At 41.5% G+C, this 22,888-nt stretch overlaps 1 protein-coding gene across 2 annotated transcripts in view; it reads right to left on the bottom strand.

Annotated features, from left to right (window-relative positions):
- The window catches only part of TBXAS1 (thromboxane A synthase 1), a 244,297-nt gene extending 221,823 nt beyond the window's left edge, over positions 1-22,474 (bottom strand). For both annotated transcript variants that reach the window (XM_014937534.1, XM_014937533.1), the window contains exon 1: positions 22,298-22,474. In XM_014937534.1, coding sequence (XP_014793020.1) covers positions 22,298-22,395 — 98 coding nt within the window. In that variant the 5' untranslated portion in view covers positions 22,396-22,474. The remainder of the gene's footprint in view (positions 1-22,297) is intronic.
- Between the last annotated feature and the right edge of the window lie 414 nt (positions 22,475-22,888).

Raw genomic sequence — 22,888 nt, 5'->3', positions numbered from 1 at the left:
ATGAGCTGTTCAAAGCAGGGAGCACGAAGTCTGCCAGATGTCCTGTCCATCCCATGGCCTAGCACCGAGCAGCAATGTCATGTATCCACAATAGTTGTGCAACTCACACACAGTATCAGTGCTGGAATTACGCCCAGACTCGGCCCTGGTCATTCATAAATATGGACAGAACCCAAGTCCTTGATTGTAAACACTCTGAGACGCAGTTATGCAAGTGACTGAATAATTCAGGCTTTCTTCCCAGATACGGCATAATATTGAGCTATGTAAGAACACAACTCTTCTCTGGCACAGTCTGACATCTCCGTACAGCAGGCCCTTCTCTCCAACACAGCTTGTAAATTGGGGAAGAGCAAAGCTTACAGAAAAACCTTCAGAAATGTGACCTCTCATGGCAGCACAGCTTACAGAAAAACCTTCAGAAATGTGACCCTCATTTCTGAAGCACCTCTCCATCCTGAGCTGTCCTGCCTGGCTCCCGTTGTGCGTTTTGCACTTTGCCTTAACACCAGGATCCCAAGAAAAGAGAAACTGCACCAACAGCCTGCTGGGGTGACACACACTCCATGGCTGGCAGTGTTATATGCCAGGAAGACTGTGACATTTTGAACTCCAGAGAGAGTTTGAGCAGGAGCGTGCCCATAGGCAGCTGCAGCTGCACAGGGGGCAAAAAGGCAGCCCAGAGGGAGAGGATCACTGTGGGAAAGTGAACTCTAATCCCACAGTCTCCATCACAACCCATCTAATCCATTTCAATATCACACACGCACTTCATGGGGTTGCTATAATAACCGGATAGCTAAAAGTTAGAGAAGGATTTAAATTTAACAAAATGTTTCCATCTTTAGTAAAGCAGAAAATACTACCAGCGCTCCCTGCAGTTTCCTAACGCTTGCTACTGAAACAGTGTTTTCTCAGTGACTTCCTCACACACCTCAGTATTGACTGACTTTCTTCTTTCGTTCTCCCAATTTTCCCTTGACTACACCATCTTTGAAATCCATTTCCTTGACTCATACAGACAGGAGTGCATTACAGACAGGTACCTCGCTCCATGAAAGCTCCCGCTGACTCCAGCGAGAGGTCTCCTGAGCAGAGCCACCTCACCCTGAACTGCATCAGAACCCAGCTCCAGTTTCCTGCACTCCAGCAATTCAAGGTGCTGGCTGATTTAACACCTCAAGAGCCACATGTGAAAATGCTCTGGCCATACTTTCCCCGATATACATGTGTGTGTTTTCAATTTGCATACAAGTAACAAAGCAAGTAAACACAAACTGCACATCACTTTGCAAGGTGACTTTCCGGTTCACTTCAAATTTGACTATTTCAGAATTTTCTTTGAGAAGCACTCATCTACATGTATCATATCAGAGGAACAGACAACAGCTTTTTGCAGGTTTAGTTATTCAATCCCTGCAGCAACACGTTCCTGACACAATTTTATAGCACTCTGTGGAGATTTCTAGCAATATTTCTTCCATCTCTTCAACAGACAGTGGAATTGGAGCTCGCCTCTTGTATGGGTGTAAGCATGCTCCCAGTCTTTACAGCCAACTCACAGCTGCACAATATTAAACACAAAAAGGAATTATCATTCCTTTTCACATTATATGAAAAGGCAGAATACAGCTAGCTATTTAAGCCTCTGCATAACACTTTAACCTAGAACAGAGAGAAAGTGCATGCTTTGAAAGCTATTTTTCTTTGAAATGTTCAACTATGCCTTCTGTTCTAGGTGAGTATTTCATACAGATAATGCTAAGCAGCAGAAATAATTACTTCCACACTCATTCATGACACAAATTCTGATATAAATCCACATTAGAAATCAACATGATAAAAGCTCAGACAGGTACTTCACAAATGCTCAGCTGATTCCTGAGATATCCACAATAAATAAATATATATATATACACACACACTTGTTGCCTTGCTGTGAATTTGGACCATGTTTAGCAGTTTTGCTTTGGTGTTGTACTACACTTAGTTTGGTTTGGTGCTTGATGGGTAACCACAGCAAAGAACAAACATAAACGTAAAAAGAAAAAGAACAGAGCATTTCAATTACTTAATTTTACCATAAAATATATACACTTTTGTGCAAAAAGAAAAAGCCCCCAGCTTAAAATAATTTATTTTTCTGCAGCTAAGAGACCTTTTGTGGCAGGAGGGAAGACATTCCCAAAACTGCTTCTTCCAGACCTTTGTGCACACTGTAAAAACCTGCCAGTGCCTAGAGTGACTGTTCTGCTCACCTTTTAAGTATGCGCTGTGCAAATGTTACATGCAAAGTGGAAGAGACAGTCTTTTTTTAAAACCAAAGAGAAAAATCATACAAGGTGCTTCAATTGTTTGCTTCAGTGTGTATGAAAGTTTGAAGTGTTGCCTGCCTTCCTCAGAAGACAACCATCTCCCAACTAAACACAAAACATGCTTCAAGGAGCTGAACATTATTGCTTACTACACATATGAAAGAGATGATGGACTAAACTGGACTCCAATGTATTCAAGATTATTAAGCCAGCAACCATCTTTTCATCTGTTGTTCAGCATCCAGTACTATGGGGCCAGGTTTCTGTACCCCCACACCAGTCTCCATGGAAGTGGTGGGGAGAGAAACCATCATGGGATTATTTTTGCTTGACCTCGTACTGAGTTGTGGTGCCCCTCTGGATGCACTTTGCATTTCTGATGCCAGTCCATACGTTTAATCAACTCTAAACTTCCCCAGTGCATACTTTTGAACCATGCTCAGAGGGACACACGCAGTGGCCCTCCAGGCTGCCTTCGTATTTATTTTTAAATCCATCTACCCTTACCCCTGCGGGGAAGGGAGACCAGTCAGCATGCCTGCAGAGACAGCGCTGCGGGCTCCCAGCTCCTGCCGAGCTCTGCAGCAACCTGGCTCTTTAGCCTGGCTCCAGCTGAGCTCTCACCACTCACCCTCTTTGAGGGCTGGCTGCCACTGCTTAGTTCACAAAGGTCCTCAAATGAAGAGTTAAAAGCTGTGCGGGAAACTTGGAGCAAGGCTGCAAAAACATTTTGATAAGCTTGCGTGCGATTGGAAAGGCAACAGTACACAATAGCCAGGAGCCCACGTGCTCTGCCCTGGGCTAGACATAAATTCTCCATCCCTCTCCTCTGCTCTAAGTGATTCCAGGTCACATCCATACATCACGAAACTTTACTATTGTGCTCACGGTGTTTAAACTTGGGGCAGGAAGCAGCTGGGCTCCAGTGCATGATCTCATATGGATCTGGGCAGATATTTCCATGGGAGCATGGCACAGCTTTTAGCAGGCTTAATTTCTGCTCCATACCTGTGTTTTCCTGCCTGGGGAAGGAAATGCCATGTGGACTCTGGCAGAGGCAGTGGAGAGTTGATGGCAGAGTATCTCCAGAGGGAACCATTGTGTTGCAGAGATGTCAAAAACCAAACAGCTATCCAAAAGTGAGAAAAATATAAAGATTGACAAAGAACAGTAAAAGACGGGTTCATCCCTGAACAGACCCAGACCATGGGCAGTTTTACACAGAGGCAGAGCCCAGGGCAGACCCGAGTCCCACGCTGGAGAGACGCCTCACAGGCAGAGGCACAGGGGAAAGCAGACACCAAGGATTCGGCATTGAGCATGGCAATGGGGCATCCATGTGTCTCTTCATGCAAAGCCTGTGAGCCAGAGGGTCCTCTGCCAGCACCCACTGCACAAGTAACAGAGACCCGAAGCCACCCAGCTGTTAGAAGAGACTTTGATCCAGGGCTAGCCCTCAGTCAAAGCTGCCAGGATTGAAAATAGCAGTAATTTCCACTGCCCTCCCACCAACACCTTTCTAGAAGACTGTGGAGATTAGATCTTGCTCCCTGCCTCATTCAGGAGGACTTTTTTCCACCTTTCCCAATCACCCTTAAGTCAGATGGGGGAATACCTCGCAGACCCTACACAGTCATCTTCTCACGAATTATACCAACAGAGAGCAAAACAGAGCTCTGAGTAACAGATAAAGCTGGGCAGGTGGGTGACACTCATTTTTATAATCCGACCCCACAATAATTAAAGTAAATGTCATGAAAAGTTACCCTAACGCCTACATGCATACTAACATGCAATATCCAGTAAGCAGCTGTGTTTTCACAAAGTTAGATCAAAGAGGCTGCAGAACAAGAAGGTCATGGTTTGGTTACAGTGTCTAAACAACTAAATCAGTGGGTACCACTGGGCCTGTCACTTGATCTCATTACCCTGACCTCACCAGCTCTGGAATTTAGTGACCTTCCCAGATCAATTTTTCAGAAATGACTGAAGTTTTAGAGTATGCAGAGATTCTCTCAGTGTTGGCTAAATAATTATATCAAAAGTCCAGGAAAGGGGAAAACTTGTCACCCCTTCTCCGTTAGCATGAATTTCTCAATTGCTCTGGAATACAGCACACACCCCAGGGGGGAGTAGTGATTTTCCTTTGCAATTTGTATCAGAGTATTTTTTCCATTATAATACTTTGGATATCTTAAAAGTTTTGTATTTTTTAAAATCAGATTGCTATTACAGACTTTTGTACATTTTTTCAGCTTGTATTTTCCAGGACTGTGTAAAGACACAGAGGAAGCTTTACTCCCCAACCTTTTTTTTGTCATTTTTACCTCTGTAAACAGAAAGCCAAGTTCCTCAGCTGTCAACATTTAATCACATGCGATCATATTTCCTTTTGCCAACTTTCATCATAATATCATGCAAGCAAGGAGGAGGAAGCAGGGCTCAGTTCATAGCCAACATACTGATACAGCTTTGTTTTCTATGCACCTGACACCTGTTTGTCTGGTTCCAGCTCACCAAAAAGCCTACACTGGCCACATGAATTAAATTAACTTGAGTTTCAATCTCCAAGCTTTGGGGTTGTTTTTTTTTTTTTTTCAATTTTGATTTTCACAATAAAAATAGCCTACTTTTAAAAACTTGGCTAAGGCTTCTTCCTTAAAGTTTTATTAGTTCTGCTCTGCAAGAATGAACCTGGCAACAAAATCTCACAGCTTTATCATGAATCCCTCATTATTTGGATTTTTCTGAAAGCATCAGTATTAAAGCTGCCTGCTTGCATAAGGAAGTGGAGTTTGGGCATGGATAAAGGGCTCCAACTAAAACTTATTTCTAGGCTTGTAGTTGCTAGGTAGAACTGAAGCAATCTCAAGCAAATCCCAAAACCTGTTAGCAAGTAAAGACTTGTTTATGGCTTAAATAACAAAAGTGAAAGTCCTCAGGGTTAAGGTTCCTCCCCTCCAAAAAAATAATTGCACAATATTTTTGAGTTCAAATAATAAATTTAAGCATTCAAAATCTTGCAGTTGTGGATTCTGCCCATGGCAATGGCATGCAAGTGTAAGAGGCTTTCCCAGCCACCTGGAAAGATAACACCCACCCCCAGAAGAAACCCATCCCTCAGAGATGGCCAGATGGTTGTCTCAGCAAAGAGACAGGTCTCTAAAAGTAAGGACTTGCGCCAGTGGAAAGTCTCCCATTCTCCGAGAGACACGTTTTCTGCCAAAACTGAGAAAGATTCCCCCAACACTTCTGTTCCCAGCATTCACACACTGAACAGTAGGGATGACGATTATTTAGGAGGTTTGGCTGTTATCGGAGCATTCTGTGGAAGAGCAGTGACATTTCTACTGCAAAATAAGCTTCCCAAGCCTACCTACAATGCTGGGATATACAAGCCCTGGAATTGACTGAATGCTGGTAATCCTGCTGGGACTGCCACAGAGACCTGTCTCCTCCGAGTTAAAGTATATAAAGTGAATTTATTCTGCTCTGTATTTCAGAGCTCACACTTCAATTTAGAGCAACTCCACAGAGTTCAGCAGTGCTGCTCTTGCTTTACAGCAAGGTAATAAAGATCATAATCAAGCCTTCTATGCTCTTAAGATATTTCTTACTTGGTTTTGTTAGGAAAGGTATATTCCTCTCATCACAAAGGCATGCATAGTTAGATAGCACATTGTGTAAAGATTATTTCTCTTGATGAGGCTGGCTCTGACTTTAACTGGGGCATCTGAGCACCCTTACGGACTAAACATGAACAACAAAATGTTATTCATAGATGAAAACTAATTTAAAAGCACCCATTTAACATGCATTTGGCAGTTCAAAGAACGCTGGTTGCTTGCTTGCTTTTAGATAGTAAGGTTAATGGCCCTTCAAAAAAAACTCCAAAATATGCTGTGGTGGCACACCATAAGTCATGAGGGGTGGAAGTCCCATTTTAATTCCTTTTTGGTTGTCAAGAATACGGGAAATGAAAGTTTCAGGACTTTATCTCCTCTTCGTCCTCTTGTGCATACATATGTTAAGTGTCATGCTTCATGCACCAAAGCAAAGCCAGAGCTATACCAACTTTCACCTGTGGCACTGCTGAACTCCCTGTTCTGCCCAGGGATTCCTGACCCAAATCATGACTATCCAGTGGCTAGAAAAAATAAATAAATAAAATATCATGTGTTTCTGTAGCTAAGTTTATGAACTTAGAATTAGTGTGAGTAATGACCTTAAAAGTCGGAGGTAAAGAAAATTAAGCTGTAAATAAACAGCAGAGCTAAACAAATGAACAGATATGCCGTTCATGTCAGTGTTTCTTGTAATATTGAAAGGAAAAAAAATAAGTGGGCGATCAATGATTTGTTAGAAATCTGCGTGTTAAGACACACATTTGCAAGAGTTTGTGTTTTACACAACCATTTAAGGCCAAATTTCACATTTCAGTCCAAGCAATCTCCTAAACCATAACTGAGTTTACACCTGATGCTGAAACACAGTCCAAATTAAACCTATCATAAATTCAGGAGCTGAAGAAACAACCAGACCATGCATCGGCTGGGACTCTGGCTAAGGAGAATCCCAATTTGTTCTTCACTTCTTCAAAGAAATTAAACTCCTTGCTGAAGGGATAGCCCTAATTACTGGATCTCTAATTTGATTTGTTTTCCCTTTTAGACACAGCATGGACTACCTCAAAAAAAAATTTAAAAGAGAGCAAGATTTGCACATAGGAAATATAAATGATAGCCAGTTGATAATTGAAAGGAAATCATAAGTTTCCCATTCTTTCTGACATGCAAGTCCTAGACTTAAAGTGAAATTGCAAAAATACAGACATGGTTTCCATCTAAGAAAAAGAAGCCAGTTTCTCTGAATGTTGTCATTTCAGAGTTGAACGCATCCGTTTTCAGACAAGTTGCTAGCCAAGTTGCACTACATGTATTCCCATTCATTCTTGAGGACTGCTAAGGATGCATTTCATAGTCACTGGTAGCCAATGTTTTGTCTGAATAGACATTGTCCTTACAATGCACATATTTGATGAAAGGTATATTATTCATTTTGAAAACTCCACTATTCTATGAGATACTACCCTGCAGTTCCAACTGAATAAGGTTTCATAAACAGTTCAGGAAGAGGAAGGCTATTGTGAAACTAGTTACAAGGGAATAAAGCCTCTGAAAGGTATTAATTACACCATGAATCACCAAAATCCCCTAATAAAAGCATGGCAGTCAGAATGTATCAACTGGCTGGAGCAAAGGGGCCAGTGGATACCCCAGGGAAGGGATCTGGCCCCAGGAACTGTGACCTGGTTGCCCAGCAGGCAAGTGCTTTGGGCATGCTGGGGAGCTGTGCAGAGGACAGGCAGGCATGATCAGGCTTGGCAAGATTAGGTCAAGTGAAATATCACATACACCTGATTGCACAAATCACGTTACTGACGATCTCCATCAATTTATTGTCAGCCTGAGCATTCAGAGTTTCCCCATCCTTATACAGACCCTCAGCTAAACAAATAGGCATGACCCACTGAGATCTGGTCCTGTGGCTCTAACAGAGCCTGTGTTACCTGCAGCCACCCAAGTGAAATGCTTTTCCTAGGTGAAGAGAATACAGCCTAGCACCTACCTCAGATCCTGCCTGGATCCATCCCTCCATTAGGGAGGAAAAAAACCCACCATTACCAGAGGGTCGACTTACATGGGTTGAAGTTCATTGCCATGTCTCTGCAAATGGAAGCACTGAGCTCTGTTCTTGGGCTATTTAAACAAAATTCTGCTCGAACACAGACTCCTAGTTCTCCCAAGTCCATAGTGACTTGAAGTTCTGAAGTTCCTCTCGCTCAGCAGTTTTAATAGCTTATACAAAAAATAAAAAAATAAAAAAAAAAATCAAGCTATGGTCTTAATCTGCTATTTAGCACCTGGTTACACTTTAGCTCAGTTCCAGGCAGAAAGTCCTAGAGCCCACAGGTCAAGACAGAGTATGGGGAAAGCCGTTGATTAATTGGTCTTTCATAGATCTTTTAATATCCAGGCCCTAGAAATTCTATAATACTCAGGAGCTGCTGTCTAGATTCAGTGTGACAAGACTCAGTGATGTGCTATTGTCAATAAGTACACACACTTCATGCTTACTTGCTTTACTTAAAGTACAAATCATAAATAGTTGTATGTGACAAATTCCCCAGTATTGAACCTTCACGGCTGCCAAGCAGCATGCTGCAGAACAGAACAAGGAGGGCTATAATTTTCTTTTCTTCGTTTTGTTATTTGACCTTCAGTTTTTCAGTTGTCCTTGGATCGGTCTGGAACTAAATATAGTCCTTTCGGCTTTATTTATATGTTTAACCCAAAGCTACCCATGTGTGTCAAGGGACTATCATAACACTGTTCTAAATTATTTTAACAGTTTATTTTAAAATGGAAAATGTGGTTTTTGAAAAACCATTGTCAATTAATTATGATTCCACAAACTCCTACCAACTCTCTTGTGTTTTGTAACAATTTGCTCACAGCCCACAAGGCAAAGCCTCCAACTTGCTCAGGGAAAGCTCTTGAAACTGTCCAGCCTTTTAAAATGCTGACTGATCTTTAAATTAACACATTGATAATGATTTTGACCACCAGCTATTTACAGTTGCAATGCAATTTACAAATAAAAAAAAAACATAGATGGATCAGCTGCATCCTTGGGGATCAACAGTCATCAGGGCTGAAACATCCCCTAATGCACTATACCTCCACAAACTATTTGGAACAGGAACCAAAACCACCTCATTCATCTAAAAGTGTCTGACTACATACAGTAATTCCTCCTGAACTGAGCAATATATTTTTCAGTCAAAGGGTCTTTGCCAAGCAAGGAAAAGACAAAACAGTCACTGTAATGATCCTCCCTGAAACCTTGAGAAAGGACATTTTCCACCCCAGGTAGTGGTTCTGTGGAATGTCTGCCTGCCACAGAGCTACCCAGAACACTGAAAAGTTGGGTAGGTGGGTGTGTGGATGGACGGATAGCTGGGCACACATACATACACACAATTTGTATCACGTAAGAGCAATTTCCCTTATATCATCACAATTCTGCAAACAGCATCTATTTTTTTATTTACCTAACCAGTATGAACAACTTAAGAGAAGGATTTATGGTGCAGCCTGGGTTTCTGTGTGGGTTGCTCTTTTACTCTATCAATATTATGTTTAACAGCATTTTTCAGTCAAAAAAAGGTCTATGTGAAAGTTGAAAGGTGAGAGAATTATTTCTAACTGTTCTCAGGTACGAAAAAAACCCCAACACTTTTATCACTGTTCTAAGCAATAAAGCCAAATTCAGGCCATGAATTTAAAGGGCTTACTCTAGTAAATCAGCTTAGAGCAGTTATTTAAGAGTTCAGAATTTCTTGGAAAATAAGACAAGTTGTCCACATAAACTTTACCAAAACATTTTTAAATTTTACAGTCAGTTCTATAACTTGGCACAAAATAGTGTCACCTAGAAAAACAACCAGCCATTGCCACCACCAAGAATTCTGACTCTTAACCACCTCAATTTAAAGAAAAATTTTCAAAAGAACTGAGCACCTAAAATATGTTGCTTCTTTGGAAAAAAAAAAAAAAAAGTCAGCTCTGTTGCAAGGCTTACCTTTTGTTTCCTAAAAGCTCTGAGTTCAAACTCCATAGTTGTTACAAGCCTAAATGCTCAGGCATAAGCAAATCACCTTGGGAAACACATTCCCAAATACAAGTTTTAAAAAATTGATTCATGTTCACTTGGCAGTCAGTGAAATTTCTGCTGACCTTTTGTTGCTACTCCCTAACTTCACCACTGCAATTGCACAAAGTAAATGGAACCAAGTTCTCAAGAGAGTTTGAGACCCTGTTTTAATGATACAGTAAATCCAGGTTTAGGGAAAGAAGCCTTTGCTCAAACCCATCCCAGCTACACCACCCAAAGCATTGATCTCATAGAAATAAGCTCTGTAAACTCATATTTGTTAATATGAAAAGTGTATTTTGAACCAGATCAGGTACAGCCTATCTTCTCGAGCAGCATCATAGCAGAAATAGTATAAATAACTTGTGTTGCACTCCAATTAATTAAGTCAGAATTGTCTTATGTGCCCACCCTGGTCCAGATCAGATCTGCCTTAGTGAATGATCCAGGGATGATAAGTGTGAACCCGCAGCCCGAGTGCCGCAATGACAGATACTGGAGTGCTGTGTGGAGACTGCAGTTTTTCAAAAACGCCAAACAACATATCAACCACAGAATGAAGATATACAAGGCAAAACCAAGGCGGTGTCATAAAATATATTCAGGGTCAATAGCTAACGTCCCTGTTATAAAAGTTCTATTGGTTTTACCCAAGGTTATTTCCTTAGCTGCCAGAAGTCATTTGGCTAGAGATGGGATAAGGGGGTTGCTTTGGGCACCAAGTGCAATCTATCCAAGGATCAGATCAGTTATGTTCTGCTATTTTCTTAGAAGCTGTTTGTTCCAAGTCACTTGCTACATATTTATAGATATAAATATAAATGTATACATATATTTACACATACATGTACGCATACAGGGTATTTACACAAAAGCTCTCGGGAGCTTTTTGGATGAGAGACCACAGTATTTTCCTTCAGTTCTAAACCACACTTTATCAAAATGACCAGAAGAAATGTTGCCAAATTTTACTGCCCTCCTGCCCCTCTGCTAGCTCCAAGTTCTTCCATGTCTCAGAGGCTACCAACTACTTATGGAAAAAAGACAGTCCATTAACCTAGTAATTCTCAAACTTTTATCAGCTTTCCCTGCCCCTGCAATGATAAATACTACCCCCCTGAGCCCCAGTTTGGGAACATCTGGCTTAGTCACCCTCCTCCTGTACAGAAGTACATCTTGGGGCAGCAAGATGCTGCTGAGATAAGAGACACCTGCAGCTGCATCTCTGCCAGGGGCTGACCTGCAACTATACCCAACCACGTGAGACCTCACCGCCCACTTATCTACCAGCTTCTCATCCAGCACCCTCTGATCTTTCCCATGCATGATCTCCTTACATGGCCATTCACCTGAGCCTCTCAACTGTTCACCACAGCCAAACAAAATCAGGAAATCAAGAGGTGCCGTCAACCAAGGGCTTCCAAGAGGCTAGAGGGACCTTTTCTTACTACCTTCCACCAGGCTTGTTCCTGTAACAGGCTTGTGCTGGGCCACAAAGCTGTGAGGGGAACTCCTCACTGACATAGGGACACACATTCCAAACACGTGTTTGGGCTGTACCCTCCTGCCCCCATGTTTCTGATGCACTCAAACTCGCTACTTCTACCCCTCATCCTCCCACAACAATAGCCCCAACCCATTCAGAGTGAAGACACAGCAACTGTAACTGCAGAGCTCCTCCAGCATACCCTGGTGCATTGCTAAGCTATAAGCTATTAAATAAACCAAACATCTCAAGCCTATTAGTAAACTTATCATTACAGCATTGTAAAAGAAAAAATGTGAGGATTTTTTTTTGGTTGTGTTGTTTTTTGTTGGTTTTTTTTATGATGGAGCTGCCACTGTCTGGAGGAAACCTGTGTTTTGCACACACAGAAAGGCACACACGTATTTCATATGGTGCATTGCAAGCTGCACAGAATAGAAAGCAGCTGGAGGAAAATGGCTATAGAGATATGGTTCTCCTGGGCATCATCTGTTGATTTGTTTTGTTTATAGAAGGAATGAGATTTTTATCTCTGCTCAAAATATAAAATGCTTCCATGGCACTGAGCTCACTGCTTGGCTATGCTCTCACTCAGGAACATAAATAAAAAGGGAGGGATGGAGAAAGAAAAGATTTCAGTGCATAGAATCCCTAGCAGTGTCAAAAATTAAATAGAAAAATGTCCATCAGTGATACAGTCAATGGCTAAAAGAGGAACTGAGCCACCATCTATCATGGAAATGAAGGTCTTCTTACCATGCTTCTTAATAGCTTGCCTCTACTAAAGCTGAGGAGGCTGGTAGGGACAAACTACTCAAATCCCAAGTCTCAAATCCCAGCCTGAGTCTTGGCAGGATGAACATCCTTACACTGTAAATACACCCGTCCTTACAAGATTCATGGCCTGTGAAGGCAGAAATTCTTACAGCCCTTCCAGCATCTTGTGCCCACAGTTGATACTCTGAGCTCTCTCTGCAACCTTGTTCTGAGGAGGTTCCTCACTCCTCCATGCCTGACACCCAAATTCTGATGGTCTCTTTCATTTAACAACAGGGCTCTGTCACCTAGGAGAACACCAGACAAATGGCTTTCCACTTAAGTTGATAGCGCTTCCATTTGTATTAAGTCATATCTTGTGAAAGAAAATAAATTGTGAAACTGCTAAATAACTAGTGCTAATAATTTAAACCTTTTAAAGTTTAAAAACACCCCTACTAAGGATGGTGCCCAAACTGTAAGAAATGGCCTGAAGTCTAAAACTTCCTGGTAGACAAACAAAGTTTAAAATACTATTCTTCTGAGATCCAAAAGGCTCAAGGTTTATTGCCATAGCTAGGAATAGTTATCACAAAACTGAGGATCCTTTATCTTTGCACCACCTATTCTTAGCTTTTAAGAGGAGATGAGAGCAAGCCAGATACATATCTAGAAGCAAAGGCTGCTGAACATCACTCCAGAAGAGCCCCACTTCACTAGCTACAGAATGGATCTGAAGTCTTTCTGGAACCACCAAGGGGTGCTTGCTCTTCTTAAAACTGCTCTCACTGGGCCAGAATTCTGACCTGACTGGCCACCAAGGAAATATTTGGGCAACCCAGAGTCCCATGCTGAGTGAATACATTACAACTTTCAGTGACATGAAAAAATCCAGAACACTAGGGTTTTGCTCACTGAAATAAACGTACAGCTTCTCAGTTTTCCTGCCATTAAGCCTATATTGAGGTCTCTCTTGGAGAGATTGCTGCATCTCAACACATGAGTATTTCAGAAAATCTTAAAATTGAGGTTTGTTGAAGTCTTCAGAGAGCAAACAGATCACATTGATATTTTAAGAGTTGGAAGGAGGCCCTTGCATTCTTTACCACCATCACTTTCTGTCCCTTATGCTAGAATGCAACACATTGAAGATCCTTTAGTTGCTCCTTCCTCTCCCAGGGTGGCTATATTTCATGTCTTTCCCACATTTCAAACCACGTGCCTCTATGACCTCTTCATCTTGTTATAGCTCTATTGAGAGGGTGTTTACATAAAAGCTCTTTGGAGCTTGTAGGATGAGAAACCACAAACATGCATGCACAGATTATATCAGATTTATTGCTACTGAATTAGTTAAAAGAATACTTAGGGTTACAGGTTCAAAACTCCACCAGTAGTTCTCATCCAAGAACATTCCTTCAGCGGGAGCTTGTGATCATACAGTTACCAATTACCCATCTCCTCTAGAGTCCACTGCCTTTTCATACTTCCCGTACCTCTCAACTCCCAAGCATCACAAGGTTTCTACTAGCTGAAAGGAACTATTCTTTCCAAGGCAGTAGACTTCACTTTGTCAACACAAGCATGCAGCCACTGCCCCATGCTCCTTTCCTTCAGCCTCAGCTTTCCCAAACATACTTGACCTCAGTCTGGAACAACCCACTTCCAACTCATGGAATCATATCCTTCTCTTCCCACTCATTCTTCCCAGCCCTTCTCTAGCCATTGCTGGGCATCCTGCTTCTTTTCCTACCCAAGAAACAAACCAATATAACAGGTTTTGCCCTTTCACTTGTTTGTCGCTTCCTAGCTCCCCCGATAACGCCACCAGTTCTGAAGAACCATGGAAGAAGCAACTGGCCAGGGAAGAAACTATCAGAGGAATGGATATGAAGAATCTACCACATGCTAGACGACCCTGGCATTAAAACTCTTGTATCCCTGTTGACCTGCACAGTCTCTCCAGCCATAGAAAATACACGTAAAATAAACAGGCAGAACTTAAAAGAAATTGTTGCTAGTATAAGCAATGGCACATAAAGAGAGGGAATAAAGAGATAGACATTGAACATCATTTTCTCAAGCTCCTCCACTATTCCTGTGAAAGTGAAGAGAAAAAAAAAAAAAAATGCATTTCCAGACCCAAACCAGAAAATACTTCGAGCTCTTTCTGCTGGCTGTTTCTCAGCAGTTAGCACACACTGAGCTCATGGAACAGTAAACTTTGTTTTCAATGGGGAAAAGAAACCAAAAACAAACCTAGGGAGATAACAGAGCGAAAAATCCATTTAGAGGTTTCGGGTATGTCAAGGAGAACTGATAAAAGACAATATCTCAATAATCTGTCAATATTTTATTTTTAAATAGTTTCCAGACAGCTCCATTAAATGCTGTGTAAAACTTCCCTACAGAAGAACAAGGGATGGCAATCAAAGGCATTAATTACTGGTGAGCCAGCAATAAGGACAAAACACACTGAACACCATTATTGACCAAGCCTGATACAAAGACAAAATGGAACAAAGAAGAATACAGGCAACTTTATTCTAATGATGGGAGCAGTGCTGAAGGAGATGGGAGGAGGGAGAACACAGATTTACTTTTCAGCGCTCTGAGGAAGTCTAATCTGTCAAAACTGCCCATTGATTTACCTTTTCATTTAAGAAGAAGCACAGCCAGGCTGGCAGGACACTTGGTCCACTATCTGAAAGATGTGGAGTGACAACTCCATGCCCCTTGGAGCACATGAGTACGCAAAACTAGTCACCCCAGTGCAAGGCGGCTGCAGGAACTGCCAATATGTTCCCCTGGGGTTCAGAGGAGAACAGAGTTCATGGCACTGTTTGGAGGAATTGCAGCAGCCCTGCGAGGTCCCTCTATTAAATGCTATTAAATTAAAGGCTATTAAATGCACAGACACAGCAACAGGCAATAGGATGTGCAATAGGATGGAGTGCCCCACTACTCACTGAGGCAGAGCCTTCTCTTTAGGGAGGTTGTTTACATTGCCTTCTTTCATTATCTCATTTCAATCCCATTTAAAGCACCAAGAGCAGTGTGTTAAGTTCCCCAGGTTCCTCATACAGTCAGTAGATGGAGGCAAGGGCTCCTAAAAGCTAATTCAGAGCTCCCAAAATTAGTCTGTGAGGTGCCTGAATATCCCCAAGATAAAAAAAGCCACCTGCCCCAAGGCAAACAGCAGATCAGCAGTTAAAACCAAAACGCCAGCCCAGAAGAGCTAAATGAAGCTCCAGAGAGGATTCCCAGGCAGAAGCTGCCTGATGTAGAAACCAGAGTAATTTCCCCTCTTGCCAGACTCTCCTGCGTGTGCAACCCAGTCCATTCCAAGCTCTGCAGGAAAGGAGAAATGGGTTTGCTCAAGGGCTGTGTTCAGCTCCTGTTGGCCTAGCAGCATTTGTGAGCATTAACCAGCTTCACAGCATGCTCTATTGGACACTAGATCTGGAGACGATGCCAGAAGATAGGTCAATATGCTTGTTTCACGAAAGGAAGCTAACGTATCCCTGTAGGTCTACCTTAACATACTATTAACACTGTGATCTCCGTGCACTAAAACCAAATTGTGCTTGAGGGATTTTTATGGGGAGAGGCATGAAAAGGCTTAGGGAAAAAGGAAGACAGTGAGGAACGAATAGCTGAAGATTCACTCCTTTACACAAGAGTTGTTATGGTAAAATGAACATTCAAAAAAGAAAAAAAAATAAAAACCACACCAGTCCAGGAAGCACTTGAAGGTCTTCAAATAAACATGACTGGCCATGTAATCTCTAAATTTAAAAAAAACCTACAAACACCAAACATAAACGTAAGAGGCATGTGAGCTTTGCAGTGAAGTGCAAGCTGCACAGCAGTAAATGCTGAGCTACCTTTAGCAGATAACCAATGTGTTATAACAGCCTCTGAGGACAACCTAGAGAATTTAACTCTGAAGCTGCAAAAGTTATGATGGAAAACTGTTCTACCTCTCCCAAAAGAATACGAGAATTTTGTTTTACCTAAAAGCAGCATAATCAGGGCACTGAGTGAACTTCATTCCGGAATGATCAAATCTACCTTATTTTCAGAGAAAGAAAGTATTTAGTCATTTGTGGCCTGGCACTTTTCCAAATTTTAATTCAGTAGCTTACTCTACTCCTTCTCAGGCTCACCTAGAGATGCTTGATTTAGCTCAAAGAGGAGGTTATATATTGCACAGCTGTGGGATCAAATTATGTTTGACACATTAGTGGGAATTCCAGATTTGCTTGTTGTAAAGCTGCGTGACAAAGACAATTCCGAATATGTTAGTTTTTTCTGTCATCAACAGCAGTTTGCTGATGTTTCCTGTTGAGTCAGATCCTTCTAGCTTTCACAAGCCATTTGAATGAAGGAGAGGAAAGCAGAATGACTTCCACTGACATAATAGCCATATCAGGAAAACAACAGCTGGGGTTAACTGCAAACTGAGAAGTTACAAGGTTGTAATAAGGGAAGACTCTTTAGGGACTGTAACCTTAGAGCACAGCTCTGAGGTCCGCCACCACTGTGGGAGGGACGTGGAAGATGGAGGAGCCTTCAGCAGGCAGAGTCCAGCTCTCACCATGTGTGGAGCTGTGCCTTCTGCCAGCAGTGAAAACAAGCATGCTTTGACATTCTAGGATTAGGATGTCTCTCTGAACCTCTCAGCTCAATGAGCCTGACGTGAGAGCAGAGCTGTACACCTTTATGGATCTATGCTGATGCTCCATACCCAGGCCTGTTTCCACCTATAGTGCTCTTTTCAGCCATGTGCCTTTCATGGCAGCAGTGACAACTAGAAAAGTTTGGGCCTGCCTACCCACCCACAGTTGGTGCTCCTTTCAGAAAGGATCCAAGTTTTGTACTGCCTGATACTGGATCTGGCTGGAAACATCATTTAGATGCATTAGGGAGTAACCTGTTCACTCCATACCTGCACTCAAGCCATAAGAGCTCCAGCAATTGAGTATCTTTTGTAAATACTAATTTTTTGAGGAGCAAAAAATGCTGCAAGACCTAGTTTTAGGTAGCATCTAGCTGAAAAAAAAAAAAAAAAAAAAAAATTATCAGAAGCCAACATGCAAGAATACACCCCAAGGGACTGCTCTGAGGTGTAGTGGCTGCTCCCAGCTCCTCTACCCTTGGGGAGCAGCCGTGCTCTTGCTCCTCTCTGACAGCTCTTGCTGTTTACGGTGATGTGTAAAACAGTAAACTTCTGAAAGTTGAATCTCTTTTTTCTCTTTTCTATCATTCCCTTCTTCCTCTCCACTTTCTAGAGATAATCAGTTCAAAAAAAAAAAAAAAAAAAAAACCAACAACAGAACCCCAGATCTATTTGATCTCAGTTTTGCCTAACTCAAGCCCGAATAGCAAGGTTCTGCAAAATCAGAATAAAGTTTTATTCAGAGACAAATTTCTTTAAGCTTTCTCTTTCAGAGCGCTTTCCAAAACCACAGATGTACAGTCATGCCACACAAGCAATAGTATTGTAGTCACCTATATCAAAATACAACCTGTCCTGAGGTTAACTTCTGATGTGGTCTACTACAGGTATGATACCAACTGATGAATTCTAACACGTCATCTCCCATGTCTAAGTATATCCTGCATCTAATTGTATGAAAATGTCTACCCTTAAGGCCAGAGGAAAATAATATTAAGTTTAAATTTCATTCTTTTTGATCAGAGACTGCAAATGCTTTGGATCAGGATTGAGTTGTTACACAATGGGTGGACAGTGTCCAGATCTCTCAATCTCATTATACATTTCTGTAACGCAAATGATCATTAATATTACTTCAGTGTAAAAATTGCATCTTCCTGAATGATTTAGCTTTTCAGAAACAGACAAGAACACGCTAGTGTATGTTTTTCTATGTTTGAAAGCATGCAATTAGATGCATATCTTACAAACATAAACAAACACCTCCCATCCAACCTCCATGTTTCTAAAAAAACCCAGGTTTGTTTAGACAAGGAGTTGATAATCCAGTTTGAACACAGGTATCTGAATGATGTGACAGCTTCTTCATAATGCTAAGCTTATGGTACATTAAACTTTAAAGCAAGATAAACTCCTGCTTTCATTTTATCAAACATCTTCCCAGACAGCAAAAAGAAAGACACAAAGCAATGTTTGCAGCTAAAGCCAAGCATGGGATACCCAACTCAGCGTATGTTTGAAATGAAAATGAACAATATGTTGCATAGATATACTACTGTATTTTTCAATAGAGAATATCACTGGGATTTGTAAATGTTGACCTCATTCCTCCCTTAAGTGTTTGTTTTTATTTCATGCCTGAAGGAAAACCCTGAGATTCACAGAGATGAAGTGAATAGAGACAGCAGTACTTGCAACTGTGAAAGAAAGTGCTCTTCAAAGAAACTGCTCTGATAATCATTTGGCTAGTAGGAATCACAGGGGGTGGAAGGCACATGGACAAGAGATTTTTTTTAAGAGTACTCAATGCTGTGCCACTGGTATTACTGACCTTCACATATTTAGCCATATCATGCCTTTTTGTGGTCAGTAAAGCAGTAATTTCATCGTCTATCACAACAGTAATGAGGTAGCAAGGGCCATTGAAGAATCCATGATAAGAGGTCGCAAGAAGAGATTTTAAGCTACTGAGAGCAAGTAGAAAGGATGGCGAGGGTAGCAGATGGCTTAACCCTTCAGGAATGGGGACCAAAAGCAGCCTTGAGCACACTGAATCATAGAATAGTTTGGGTTGGAAGGGACCTTTAAAGGTTATCTAGTCCAGCCCTTCCTGCAATGAACATTAACATTAGTAACAGATTACCAAAAACGCAACCTCAGGCTTGTTCATTTCAAATCTAAAGAGACTATGTACACAAAAGCCTCTCTGTTCTTTCTACTACCAACATTAAACCAACTACCTTAAAAAGCGTCTCCTTATAGCTGACTTAAGGTCATGCGGAAGATAAACGTTGAGACATTATAGGCGCTGAATTTTCCATTGACTTAAAATTGACACGAACTACAAGCACCACCTTCATATTACACTGATGACAACACATGAGAAGTCAGAGGTGTGCTATTAGAGCATTTGTTATGAACAGCTAGTGATGATCTTTCATTGTACCATAAATAACAGTCTAAAAAAAATTACCAAACCATCAAAGTTTCCTCCTAAAACCTATATCTTCTCTAGAAGTTTGTTTTTATGCAGCTATAGGCTCTCCTCTCTTTCCCAATCAACCCTTCCTTCTCTCCCTGCTTCTTATGACCTCACCTTATCCAAAAATGTGAAGAGATTGGTCTTATCACAACTGAGCAAGATACCACCTGCCAGCTGAACTGAGATAAATCACAGCTGGCCTTACAATACACACACTAACAGCAAGTGAGGCTGAGCTGACAGGCAGCAGCTCAAGGCTGTCATTTAAACCATGTAGTAACCCCATCCACAAAAATCACGCTAAGGAAATAGTTCAATAACACAACAGTTGCCCTCATCATGTTACTATTCCAGTGTGCGCTAGATCTATTGACTCTCTTCTTTACCTGCAACTGCCCTCTGTTTAGCCTGTAAGTCTTTTACAGCCAACAAAGTGGACAAAACTGCCTATTCTTTGTACTCACACAACAGTTGACACAATATGACCCTGATCAATCAAAAGCTCCTACCATAACAAAATTTACAACAGCAAATATTCATTCCTCCCTTCCCCTAAAACTGCCCTTCTGAAAAGACACAACGCTGGCAGAAATACTAGAAAAAGAAAAATTGAGAAGTTATTAAAAATGCGAATAAGGCTTAGAATGAAAATGACAAAGGAACTTGAAGAGTTATTACTTTATTATTACTCTTGCCATACATAACACTTGTGTTTTCTGACTCCTAGAAGAGCCAGACAATTGTGCATGCAACATGATTGTAATAAAAACATTCTCTAGCATTAGGGACCTGCATTTCTATTAGCAACCCTTTCTATACTCTTTAAATTATTCCTTGAACCCGAGGTTTCAGCCATGAATGAAGCAAGCTATGAGCACGCACTGGTTTTTACTCGCTTAAATAGACATGCGGTATCAAAAACTTTATAAAAAACGGACTCTCAAATGAATAGGTTGACAGGTTTGAACAAAAACCACCCCACTTGCAGATGTGCTTCTTAACCTTACAGGTTCAGTCACTGCATTTTACAGAAATAAATGGATCTGAATAGCTTAGCCAGCAGGCAAACCTACCTGTGTTGCCCAGCATATTTCATTGCAAGTTTCAGAAACACCAGCTTCTCATTGAAAGAGTGACCTATAGACACCTGTATTTAATAAGCTACTTGAAAATCAACCTGTATCTGTAGATCAGCAATATTGTTTAGTAATAACCATTGGCAGGTAAGAGTATAAAACACTTTCCCATATAAAGATCCAACTTCCTTTACTTCATGCCTTCACATAACTCACCTTCAGACTGGAAAGGAGAAACACTGAATGGTGCATCTCTACCATAAGGCAATTTCCCACCTCACTCCCAAACTGGACTTTTTGAAATATACATGGTAGGCACTCAATTCAGCAGCTGACTGTTCACACCCAGAAGCCTCATTTAACTTTGACTCATCTGCAATTAGAGCTAGGTTTTTTTTATGACAAGACCAAATTCTGCACTAAACCGCCAGGTTTACTTCAAGGGAAGGAATAACCTTCCTTAAATTGAACCAGATGATGAGGCCCTGGAGAAGCTTGTACCAGAAAGTACCCTACAAAGTACCCTAAAGGGTTTACATGGAGCAGTTCTGTGTCCTTGGAGACCTCAGCACATCTTGACATGCACTACATGGAAGCATCAGTCTCTGTCAGCAGTCTCACAGGTGACCAGATCTCATGAGCGGATCTGCTGCATTTCTAAACTGTGGATGTTCCTCTGCCCTCCCTCTCATCCCCTTAAGCTTACAAATATCCAAAGGTCAGCAGCTAAACAGCATGGTTTTACCGAAAGATCTAGTTTGGCATTTCTTTTTCCTCAAAAAAGTTCAAAGGAAGTAGGACTTGGACCTTGTGATGATTTGTGCAGACCTTATTAAGAAAGTAGGCTCACCCACCTATTTGATATGGCAATGCACATCAAATATGGCCTTGACTGAAAAAAAAAAGGTCTTTTTAAGTCTCTCTAGATCCTCCCTCGACACACAAGGAAGTTGAACAAAGCTCAACAGGGTCAAAGAATGAAGAAACGTGCAGAAATGATCCATCATTTACACTGTTAAAATAATTGTGCTAAACTCATGAAATCACCATTCTCTTCTAGATTAGATTTGGGGTTTTGTCAGCGGTTCTCTTTCTACTGCTGTCCCTGAAACATTTTCTTGAACACACAGAAAAAACATTGGTTGACTGGAAAGCAGGATTTGAAGAGGTATTTGAGTAAAAACAGAAAAGCACTCCCAGTTCAGCTAATTTAATTTCTGAAATAAATTATCTGGACAGGGTGAGGTTTTTTTAATTTCAGCACAGCTCACTGCAATGCCTACTGTGCTTACCAGTAGGGCTGCTGTTATTCTGATTTGTATCCACTACTCAGTGTGGAAAGAACAGGAGAGGAAATTCAAGCCGCAGTGAAAGTGTCTGCACACTTAAGCTAAGAAACCTGGCAAGGGGCAAGTGTGCAGCATAATACAGAGAAGAGGCACAACAAGACCCTGCAACAAGTACTCTGTTTCTTTCTCACCAGCACTTATGTTCCTGCTGCCTACAGAAATTAATAAGAAACCAACAACAATAAATTCTTGATTTGGAAGACAATTTTTGTTAGTAGTTTGTTGGTAAAGGACTTAGAGAATTCTTCCCTTGCAGTATTTTCTCCTAAAAAGGATCATGAGTTTTGTGAATATTTATTTCAACCTCTACATCCAAACCAACTCCCCCTTCATGTCCCTTCTAGCCAATTATCTTCCAGTTTCACCTTACGAATAAAAGGCTCTATAGATGTTGGGGGAGCTTCAGCAGGCTTCGTGCATATGCAACTCCACTTACCAATACAGCAGGACCAGGAAGACCACCAGCAAAGCCAGGGTGACTGTTGTACTATTCATTTCTGTGGAGACAAATGCCAGGAGATCTACAGGCTCCATTTTCCTCCACTGCAGCTCCAGCCTTGAGTGGTGCGAGTGTGTGTGCAGGGGAAGGTTTCCTCAAGAGCTGATAAAGCCTTCCACAGCTATATGAATGACATCTGCAACAAAACAGGAACCGAGACCAAAAACACATCAAGTCAAGTACAGACTGCAAACCCTTCCTGTTCTCATCGACTGCGCGCTCTGAGAGAGAATTTGAAGGTTCCCTGAATGGTAGGATGTAGCAATTCCCCCCCTCCTGCTGTTGACTTTCATACCAGTAAATATTTACATACGCACTGCTTGAGACATCAGTACTGTCAAATAGGTTTTTAGACGTCAAGTATGGGAAATGGGAAAGTGGGGAGGAAAAGAGGGGGAGAGAGCTCGACCACAGTACAGGTCGTGGAAGTATATAAAGACCCTTTGGTGATACTCCTGGCATACAAACAGTGGCAGTCTCTGAAGTAACAAAAATGAGCATTTCTGCAACATGAAACTTCATTAGCAC

Source organism: Calidris pugnax, unplaced genomic scaffold (genome assembly GCF_001431845.1).
Source record: "Calidris pugnax isolate Ruff unplaced genomic scaffold, ASM143184v1 scaffold1, whole genome shotgun sequence".
In the NCBI taxonomy this organism is placed as follows: Eukaryota; Metazoa; Chordata; class Aves; order Charadriiformes; family Scolopacidae; genus Calidris; species Calidris pugnax.
Note: the sequence above shows the minus strand (reverse complement) of the source record. Positions and strands in the feature narration are given on the sequence as shown.